Source organism: Rhinolophus sinicus, linkage group LG04 (assembly GCF_036562045.2).
Source record: "Rhinolophus sinicus isolate RSC01 linkage group LG04, ASM3656204v1, whole genome shotgun sequence".
Taxonomy (NCBI): Eukaryota; Metazoa; Chordata; class Mammalia; order Chiroptera; family Rhinolophidae; genus Rhinolophus; species Rhinolophus sinicus.
This window is the reverse complement of record NC_133754.1, coordinates 159,794,806-159,805,775: the sequence shown is the minus strand read 5'-3', so window position 1 is coordinate 159,805,775 and position 10,970 is coordinate 159,794,806. Positions and strand designations below refer to the sequence as shown.

Here is a 10,970-nt window from a genome sequence, read left to right as displayed (position 1 = left end):
GATGAGGGTCTGCGATAATGTAGATTCATTCATAAATTACTTTTAAATCGCTGACCGCACAGGTATAGAACCCCTTTATCCAGCTCCATTGTTTTTCCTTTGTGTACAGAGGCCCTGCAGTTGAAGTTCGTTAATCCAGTCAGATAAGAATTAAGTTCAGTTGATCTTCCTAATGAAACTGGATCTTAACCTGCTAGAAACTTTTCCCTCAGCCCTTTCTCAGCTCCTGGCCTGCCTCCTGCCTATATAAATAACAATTTCCACCCTAAGATTTCCCTGATTATCTGTGTCCTCTTGACATTTTCCCAGGGGCAAGATAATATAAGCTCAAACAGTGATTCACGAAAAGTAGTTAAATGCCATAAAGAAGAAAGCGCTAGCCAGGAGGTTGCAGGCTGGAGGCATTAGCTTATAGGATGTCTGGGGAAGGGGGAGGGGAGGGTTCCCTTTGAAATTGTAATAAAGGAGAGTGTTGTGAAATGAATTAAGTGTCTGCAGATGAAGATCAAGCAGCAAGCTAGATCAGCCACAAGAGAAAGGCCAAAGAAGTCTATAGAGCCGGTAGGTGGCAGTCAGGGGGCTGCTGGTGTGGCAGAGACGGAAGCTATTGCCCAGAGGAAAAAAGTCTGTCTATACTTAGACGTCTTCCAGTTCCCGAGCTGAGCCGGTAGACCTGCGGCCACCAGATCGATGCATACGAGCTGCAACAAGAACCGAATCAGCTTGTGCATGACACTGAGCATATAAAACAACCACCTGGCGGGATGGGGCACATGGGGCACGCTGGTCGCCCAGTCTGGTGCCTGAGCTCCTGCACACCCCTGCACCCCATCAGAAGAATGGTTAATGCACATCAGTGGGCAATCGCCTGTTGAAAAGACAGTCTAGCCACATTCCTGGAACTATCAGAATGCCCAACATCTTGGGGGTAGATGTGGAGAAACCAAAACCCAGAGCGGAGGAGGTTTGCCCAAGGTGACCAGAGGGTTTACATGAACCTGACTTTGAAGCATCCCCATATTAGCTGTGCAAGCATGCCCAGCAGGCACTCCTCATGACACCTCTTTTATACTCAACCCCTCATTGCAGCCCCTCCAGCAATTCTGGAATGTCAGTGTTGTTACCCTTCCCATGTGTTGAATGAGGAAAGAAGGGTTGAGAGAGTACATTTCTTGCTCAAAGCAATAAAGCTGGTACGAGAGAGAAGCAAGGCTGGCACCTCCGTCCAGCCTGCCTCAGTACAATCCAGGCCAGTCTACGTAGGGTTTACATGTCCACATCTCATCTGGTTCTCACAAGGAGGATTAGCTCCTTTCCCCTGGAGAAGAAAAGAGCCAGGGTCCTGAGACGTGGCGGCAGAGTCAGGACTGGAACCTGGGTCCTCAGCCCGAGGCTTGGTACCGAAAGGGGATTCCATGTTTCATTCCCCGCTACACGCCCTTACTGTGTACACTGGGCTGGATCTGTACAGAGTTCCCCTGGCACTGACCTTGCAGGAACTGGATGAGGAGACGGGAGAGGCACCCACTTGTTCAGGTATTACTTTTCCCCATTTTAATGACAAAAGAAATTAAGGCCAAGAGAGGAAAGTAACATGCCCCAAGTCATGGTGAATAAGAGACAGAACTGGGCGTATAAACCAGGTCTCCCAAAATCCTCCTTCAATTCAATGTGTTTTACTTCCGTGAAAGCAAACCCTTCTGCATTGCTTATCGTTGCAACCCCGAGAGAGTCGTTTATTGTCAGAGCCAGAAGGCTTTTTGGGTCATCTGGTCTGGACTAACTTCCGTTGGCCGCTCGAGCTCCCTCCACCACTTCCTGCCAAGCTTGAATGTCTCCAGCGTGTCTTTGGGAAGCATTTTACATTCATTTATATATGCAGCAGTATTTACTGAGTGCTATGATGCGCCACACACAAGAACCAGAAATGAAGATATTGCCTAACGGGACCAAGGCGCACCAACAATGAGTTTGATAAAATATTATAGGTATCCCGGCAGGTGTCTATCAGGTATGAGACATAATGAATGAAGCGGTCAGTCCTCCGAGGATGGGCAGGTAACATGTCTGCTGAATCTTAAACGATAAAGGAGGGAGCAGGAGCATTAGGAGAAATGGCCCTTAGAGGGATGCTTCTGCCTGGGTCACTGGGAGGCACTTCCGCTCCTCAGGCTGGTTGGTACTAATATGGCAAAAGGATGGCTCGCCAGAGGGGTCACGACATGAGGCTAGCAGGGCCTCACCCAGAGAGAAGGTGGAGAACACAGAGTCGGGCAGGACTGCCCATTGCTTGCGGGTAACCTTACCCACTTCTCTAGGCCTCATTTCCTTAGCGTGGAATGGGGATAATAATAGCACCTACCTCACGTGGTTGTTGGCAGCACTATAGGAGTTAGTAAGATGGGAAGTGTTCACAGCCATGCCTGGCACACAGTGAGCACCTTGTAAGTATCTTTGATCATAATAGTGTGGAGATACAAGATCACCATGGGAAAATGTAGGTGGCGACCTATGGCTCCTCCTGGATTCCACCATGCCCAGGCACTCCCACAGAACACTCTGGCAAAAGCTCAGTGCATAGGGTGGGAATGGTCAGACACACCAGTCAGGATGGGTCCTGGGAAGGCCACCTGCCTGCAGAGGTACTGGCTGACCCATGACCTTGGGGACTGAATATGCCCCAAGGAGGAGCCCACACACCTCACAAGCAGGCAAAGCCCAAGCACCACAGAGAGCCAGCCCTGGGCCAGGAGCCAGCAGACGCAGGTCGGAGTGAGAAGGAACCCGGAGAGGCCGGCTCCCTTCTCCTCTGTGCTCAGACACTGCTAACAACCACAGCGGCCAGGCAAGGCTCGCAGGAAGGTTTTATGATAAAAATATTGAGCTGGAAAACACGGAAGCCTGTCTGCTTCACTGGAGCATTGAGAGCGGGATGAAAATACTGTGTTGGAAAGAAACGATTTCTCTCTTGCAGGGGGAAGCTGATGATGCACTAACAATCGGAAGTGTTTCTTTTACAGAAATTAGCAGGTGGGCTAGAAATCCTATAACACCAACTAGCAGTCTGTTACGTGTAATCACAGACATGATTCTGCTCTAATTCCTTCCGTGGGAAACCCCAAGGGGACAGCTGCACAGAAACCCAGAGGCCCACTTTTATCACCTGTCACTCCTGTGCAGGAAACTGCCATGGTCCCACTTCCCACCTGCTTTCCTCACCAAACTCCTCAGTGTGGTAGCAAAGGCCTTTGGCTCACAGCCTCTCCGCTTCTACCAGCTCCATTCCCTGTGAATTCCTCATCTACCTGTTAATCATCTTGCCTTTGACCATGCTGTTCCCTCTGTTTGGAAAGCCCTTCCCTTCCTTCTCAGTGAGTTCCTATTTTTTTTGCTCTAGGTCTAACTCCCCATAATAGTTCCTCAGTCCTTTTAGATCTGTCTGTCTCTCTTGTCCTGAGTACAGGGTCCTGTCACCTTTCCTTTACCTGGGCTGTACCTCCATCAAGAATGCGTCCTGACCTCCTCCACAACCTATCTTTTCCTTCCGAGGCTGGCTAAACGCCCACCCCAACCACGATGCTTTGTGTGACTGGCCTCTGTCCTCACAAATCATGTCCTCATTTTGTTTGCATACAGTTTTCAGGCATTCTTGAATTTTTTGACAGGTGTTTGAGTCTTTTCTCCCCTGAAAGGTGTAAAGGTTCTAGAGCCAGGGAACTAGCCTTTCTGCTACCCCTTACATCAGCGAGTACAATCCTGGGCTCACAAAAGACTCTAAAAGCACTTGCTGTAACTAACAACTGGTATGTCTTGACTGAGCCACTGCCAAGAAGGGCAGTCCCTCCCAGGCCTCGCTTTCTCCACAAGGGAGCTGGAGGGATGGCCCGAAATCACTTCCAGCTCTGGCACTCCGAGGCCCTGCCATAACCTCAGGAAGTGCCTGGTGATAGAAGTTGGGCCTGGATTTGGAATCACAGACTCCCAGGACGGGGAGAGTCCTCAAGGGCCATGTCATTCAACCTCCAGCTGATTTTAATGAATCCCCTACAGCACCCTGGATCTCTGGTCATCTGGAACCTTCTGTCCCCAGAAAAAAGACCTCCAGACCATCTTGCCACTGGAAGACCAAAGCTGGATTGGCCCCAAGATAGGCACCGAGGGGCAGATAGGAAGCTTAATCTAAGCTGGGAGGGAAAAAAAAAGTGAGGCGATTGCATATCAGAACAGAACTCAAGGCTCTTACTCGTAAGGGCTCATTCTGAAGCCAGATCACAGCTGGGCCAACAGAGTTTAGACTGATGGCCTTCCTTAGCAAAATTCACAGTAGCTATGACTTCTGTTACACCATAATAATTATGATTATCTTAGTTATTTGTGTTTGCTCTTATTTTATTTCAAATAAGGGCACTTCAGGTAAACCATTTGTTTGTTTGTATTTTATGGACTTTTCTAGACCTGCAGCTCTAGAAAAAAACTGGCATCTGGAGTGAGTAATGAATGAATGGCCTCTGGGCTGTGATATCCTGAAGAGCAGGAACCTGTATCTTCAATACCTAGTGCCCCATAGGACTTTGACAAATGTTTGTTGAATTGCCTACCTCAATCTAAAGTGTGTGTGTGTGTGTGTGTGTGTGTGCGTGTGCGTGTGTGTAGCTCTGTGGTTACCTATGCAAAGGTTCTGTGAGTACCTGCCACGTGCATACACACCTACACGTTCATCTCCATTCTTCTAGGCCTTCCTTCCACCCATTAACCCAGCCTCAGACTCATCTCCAGGAAGTGACATACCTGAACTTTGAGGTGTGCTTAGGTATTAGGCTCTTTGTATTTTACTGAGTGTTAGAAACAAAACAAACAACAACACGTGCGAACAAGAACCATGTGCAGAGCAGGTTTGAATTTGATGAAAAACTCACTGACGACACAGTCCTTTAGAAAACACAGTTATTTCATAACTCAATCCCAGAACGCAGCTAGCTTTCTTTTTTTAACTCATTGTGCTTCCTTCTCTTGTGTAATAAGAATGTCACTTGGTTTGCCTTCCTCCTGCCTTGGCTCTAGGAAACTCACATCTAAACATAATAATTATGATAACATATGAGACCTACTTCTTGTTTTGTTTTTGTTTTTCTCTTATTTTCCTATCGCCTTATCGGACGCACTCTTTTTGGATACTATATCAAGCTCTTTTAGCAGCCAGCAGGAACACACATAATAAATAACTACCCGCAGAGCTTGAGGACAACTGGCACCTGGGAACAAGTCAAGGACTGACCCCACTTTTCATTCAACTGACTTGAACATCTATTTGGTGCATGCCCATAAGAAAGACTGTGACATTTTCTTTCTTCCTTTTTTTCTTTTTAGAAAATACATAAACTATGCCTTTAAGGGAGATTACTCTAATGCGACCTGTTTACTATGAAGTCAACATTTGCAACTTTTACCTTCAAAGCAACGAGAAGTCTCCTAGGCTTGGGGTTTGGGGAGTGGTGCTGGTTGGGGGCTTTAGGATCTGGGCTAGAGCCAGACTGTGACCTGGCCAGGACTCTTGAGTGCAGAGAAGTATGTTCAAAAGAGGGGAGACTCACGTGAGCCTGTGCCCTCCCAGGTTTTATTTCACTGAGGGTGCCCTCTGGGCCCAGCCCTGGACTGAGCTGAGCTTAGCTTTGCTTCAGGGAGAAGAGGGCCAACTGTGGCCCCTAAGTCAGGGGGCTCACAGCCTAGGGCGGAGATGGCACAAACACAGAAAACAAATGTGACCAATGTGAATGTCAGCAGTCAGGCGCACCAGGACTATCAGTGGAACTGTCCCTGCCAGACCCCCCAGCACTGGTGCAAAGATGACAGGCAGGTGGGGAGGAAGTATATTTCCACTCACCGAGATCGTTGTTGTTCATCATGGCATTGGATGCCCGCAGCCGCGGCCCCTGCTGGGTAAAGTGGTAGCCGAATTTCAGGAGCGTTGTGTTTTTTTCCAACATGCTCACGATTTCCATTTCCACTTTGTTGCCCAGGGGCTGGCTCTTTGGTCAAGAAAAGAACAACGGTCACCACTCATTCCATTTGTGCAGAACATAAATCTCTAGGGGAAGAAACCCTGAGTGGTGGGCAGGGATTTTAACCCCACCTCCAAGAGCAGGAAGTGGACGTTTTGAGAAGGTGAAGGGTCACACAACCAGGAGGAAATGAGCTGGCATTCAAACCCAAGGCCACTGGATGCCAAGAACAGGGGTTTCCACTGGCCCGCATCAGCCTTCCTAGGGTATCTGCGCAGGAAGGACCTTCGAATCACCTAGTACCAAGCAGATTTAAAACTGCTGCCGCCCAGGCTATCCCCCCAGACTAATCAAATCAGAATCTCTGGGAGCGAGTCCCAGGTCTGTGGTTTTTAAAACTCCCCAGGTGATTCTAATATACAGTCAGGTTTGATAATCAGTCATTTAAACTAATCTTCAATTTACAAATGAAGAAACTGAGGCCTAGAGAGGGAAAAGGATTTACCCGTGGCCACACAGCTGGGAATGCCAGAGTTAGCATTCCTAAACTAACTTTAACAAACTAACAAACAAACTTCCTAAACAAGCTAACAGTTGTTTTCCTACCCCTAAATCTATAGTGATCATTTGACAAAGATTCAAAGGGGGGAAAAAAAACACCTGGTAATACACAGCGTTGGGAAGAATATGGTGAGACTGTCCATAAGTCTCACTTATAATAGTGGGGAAAAAGGGAAACAAATACTCATCCATAGGGAGTTGCTCACATAAATGACAGTTCAGCTTTATAACAGAACATAGGCAGCTATAAAATGATGATGCAAATGTTTGGTCACAGGCCTGGAAAGATGGCCACGTAACAATACTGAGTAGAGGGAAAAGAACCAAGTTACAGAACAGGTCATACTTATGTAAAGTTACTTATATTTTCCATACACATATATATGCATTAACAAGGCTTGGATATGATAGCTTTATATTTAATTTTTTGAGGAACCTGCATACGGTTTTCCATAGTGGCTGCACCAATTTACATTCTTACTAACAGTGCACAGGGGTTCCCTTTTCTCCACATCCTTGCCAACCCTTGTTATTTCTTGTCTTTTTGATGACTATTCTAAGCGGCATGAACTGATATCTCATTGTGGTTTTGATTTGCATTTCCCTGATGATTAATGACTTTGAGCATCTTTTCATGTACCTGTTAGCTATATGTATGTCTTCTTTGGAAAAAAGTCTATTCAGATCTCCTGCCTATTTTTAATTAGACTTTTTTACTTTAAATTTAGATAATTAAAATTAAGTAAAATTTAAAGTTCCTCAGTCATACTAGCCACATATCAAGTGTGCAATAGCCACTGGCTACCATGTTGGTCAGTGCAGATACAGAATATTTCCATTATCACAGAAAGTTCTTTTGGATGGTGCTACCATAGACTGTGAGCCATTGGATAGCACACAGTACCCAGTATCTCTAGGTCAAGGTCAAGAAATTGAATTGAATGGAGGAAATAGAACAGGCTCAGTGTGCAGGAGGGTTGAGAAGATACATCAACCCAGTATCCAAAGAGACAAGCACGAACTACAGTTGAGAATTTGAGGGAGAACTCCTCCCAGGTTATTCTGAGTTCCCCAGAACTCATTTGGGTTCAGAAGGGGCTGGGAACGCTGACTAGGGCAGGCAGAGGGACATTGGTGAAATTCCACCAGCCCATCTGGCAAGGCTCCTGAAAGTGCTGGGAAGAGCTCAGGCCTGTCCTCGGAGGACTCAGCACAGCCCTGCACTTTGGCTGGTGTGGCCTGGCAGACGGTGTAGAGACCTTCTGAGGCCCCAAGAAGGAACTGGCAGGTCCCTCGCCCACCCCACTTAGCAGGAGGCCTGGCCTCTCCTTGAGGTCACTTGCTGGGAGAGCTAGTCTCAGAAAGCTCAGGTCTCCTCTGAGTGGAGGGGCTACCAGCGGCTGCCAGGACTGCTTCTGCAAAGATGGCTCGTCATGTTGCTTAGTCTAGAGTACAAAATACTCCAATGCAAACTGCCGCCATTCAATCACCCTACATCCCAGGGAGGTGAGCAGGGCAGGCAGGAGCTTTCACCTCCGTCTTAGAAATGAGTAAACTGAGCCCATGTATAGATGGAAGCTAGGCTGTGCTCCCTCTGCTTAATGACAGAGCCGAGACTTGACCTTGGCCTGGGGCTGGAAGGACTTTGGAGGATCCTCTAGGCCCATGTTCTCAAACTAGCACCCAATATCCCTGGGATACATGCAGATGTGTCTGGGTGTATGCAAAAGGATACAGGATTCTATTAGGTAACCATGGCTAGTCTTCCTGGCGTGTTAACCTTGGACCCAAACCATTCTTTTTACATTAAGGAGTATAACCGAAAATGTGCATACATCTTAAGAAGCTTCATGCATGCTTCGTTCTCAGGCCCTCCCTTTCTCCAGGGACTCTGACACTAGAAGGCATCAGTCATCTCACAGATGAGAGAAGAGGCCCTGGGGTTGTGGTCAGGACTAAGACTCAGGTCTCTCACTTATTTTACAAATACTTACTATTTAGTGGTTATTATGCCAAGCACTGTCGTAAGCATCTCACTTATGCTAGCTCACATTCTCCTCGTTATAAACCTGTAGAATATGTACTACTATTGTACCTGCCGTCTTACAGGCAAGGAACATGGAGAACAGCAGTATAAAGGAATGTCCTCCCAATCACAGAGCTTGTCAGGTGCAGAACCAGGATTAGAACACAGGCAGTTGGCTCCAGAGTCTGTGCTAGTCCCCACCGAACTCGGGGGCCTCTGAGAGAACTGAGAAGGCAGAATTAGGGAGATGAGTGCAGCTCCAGGCAGATGGAGTTCGGCTCAGCATGCAGGATTGCGATCTAACCATCAGCAGTGTCTGCACACAGAAGGAACTGCCTGGTAAGGTAGTAGACTGACCGTCCCTGGAGATGTGCAAATAAAGGGCAGACTGTGTGTTGTAAGGTGTCCTAGATGTCATCATAAATGGGGAAAGTTTAGGCTTCATGACCTTTAAGGCCTCTGGGGCCTGCGTTCTGTGAGTCTATGAATAGCTTGCTTGGATGGCATAAAAAAATCAGGAGGCGACCTCGACACGGGGTGAAAGGCAATTGGAAGCCTCTTGGGGAATCAGCAAGGGACCTCTCATGCCAGGAACACCGGTCTCTGGTGGCAGAGCCGGGGCGGGCGGGGGGGGGGGGGGGAAGAACTCTCGCCTCCCTTCAGATTTTCTTAAAAATTAAATAAATAATTTGTAAATAAATATCTCAGTATTAAAAATTCAAATGATACTAAGCAGACTGAGTAAAGTGAAAGTTTCTCTTCACACCATTTATCCCCAACCCCACCCTCTTTCCACAGAAGTAACCACCACGGCCAATGGGGTGTATTCCTATGAATTTTTTTCTATGCTATATTCTGAAATATATAACAGAAATATACAGATTAAAAAAAATTTTTTTTAAGTGTATTCTTACTATACTTACTGTTCTGCAACTTCCCTTTTCCATTTAATATTTTCTGGAGATCTTTCCAAGTCAGTACATAGGGAATTAACTCATTCTTTTGAACTGCTTCATGGGATGCCCTGGTACAGATGGATATTTATTTTGCTTTCATTCCTCTTTGTTACAAACAATACGGCAGTGGGCTTTGCAGGGGAGGTGGTGGAGTATTCTTTAGGTTGGACATGGAGATATAGAATTGCTCCGTTGAAAGACGGACATGTTTTTTATTTAAAGTTGTGAATGCACTTCCAAAAGGATACAAATTCTGATGTAGCTAGCCTTCAGTGGTGCATGACAGCTCGCGTCCTCACACCTTTACTATGACCAAGTATTATCAATCTGATGAGAAGATCATCAGATTTACTATTTAACAAAACAACCAATCAACGACTCAGGAGGAATTGAGCTGTGACCTAGAGCTGGTGACTCTGAGACCCCCATTCTGGCCCAGGCGCCATGGGCATCAGAAGCTCGCTTTGTACATGTGATAGGGCCAACCATCGACTGCGCTTGGTGATCCAGAAGACAGACAGCTAGGAACACGTGACAACACAACAGAAAGCAGCTCTGGGAGTTATCTAGTTCAACTCAAGTCCGAAACCCTAGCTGATGTTAAACTTCCCTCCATTTCACAGTTGTCAAATTGCTCTGTTTTGCTTACACGCCTCAGTGATGGGACTGCATCATCCTTTGAGGCACCCTGCTCCATCCTTGGGTAGCTCTGCTGTTTAGAAAGATCTTTAACGACAGAAAATAGTATAGATAATTCTCACTCTGGTGATTTTAAAATATGTCTGCAAATTCTTTGACACTTTTCCCTTCAAAAAGTGCAGCCTAATTCCACACCCCTTGAATGTGGTTGTGCTTCATGATTCACTTCTAACACGGAGACGTGGCAGAAATGACTGTGTAGCTTCAAAGGTGGGCTCATAAAAGGCATCGGCGGCTTTCTTCTCTCTCTGCCCTAGGTCACTCTCTCTGAGAGAAGTTAGCTGCCATATAGTGAGGATGCTCCAACAGCCCCACAGAGAGGTCCACATAGCTAGGAGTTGTGGCCTCTTGCCAGCAGCCATGGAGGGAGCCATCTTGGAAGCTATTCCTCCAGCGCTGGCAGGCCTTCAGATTGCACCTGACTGCACTCTCATCAGAGATCCTGGGCCGAACCACCCAGAAAACTGCTCCTAGATTCCTGACCTTCAGAAACTGTGAGCTAAAAACACACTGATTGTTGCTTTAAGCTGCTAAATTGGGGGTGGGGTGATTTGTTACACAGCTATAGATAACTGATACACTCACAGATACTATTGAGCAAAAAAAAAAGCCAGACATAAAAGAGCACAAGCATGTGATTCATTTGTATGAAGTTTAAGAACAGGCAAAACGCATCTGTGGTGATAGAAAGCAGGATACGGTTGCGTTTGGAGGGTATTGATTAGGAGG

General features: G+C 46.8%; 1 protein-coding gene across 3 annotated transcripts in view; it reads right to left on the bottom strand.

Annotated features, from left to right (window-relative positions):
- TMOD1 (tropomodulin 1) overlaps positions 1-10,970 on the bottom strand; it is a 79,130-nt gene that overhangs the window by 1,794 nt on the left and 66,366 nt on the right. For 2 of the 3 annotated variants that reach the window (XM_019729186.2, XM_019729185.2), the window contains exon 9: positions 5,882-6,026. In XM_019729186.2, the coding sequence (XP_019584745.1) occupies positions 5,882-6,026 (145 nt within the window). Of the gene's footprint in view, positions 1-540; positions 702-5,881; positions 6,027-10,970 lie in introns of those variants that run through there. The other variant, XM_074330749.1, reaches the window with a different exon arrangement.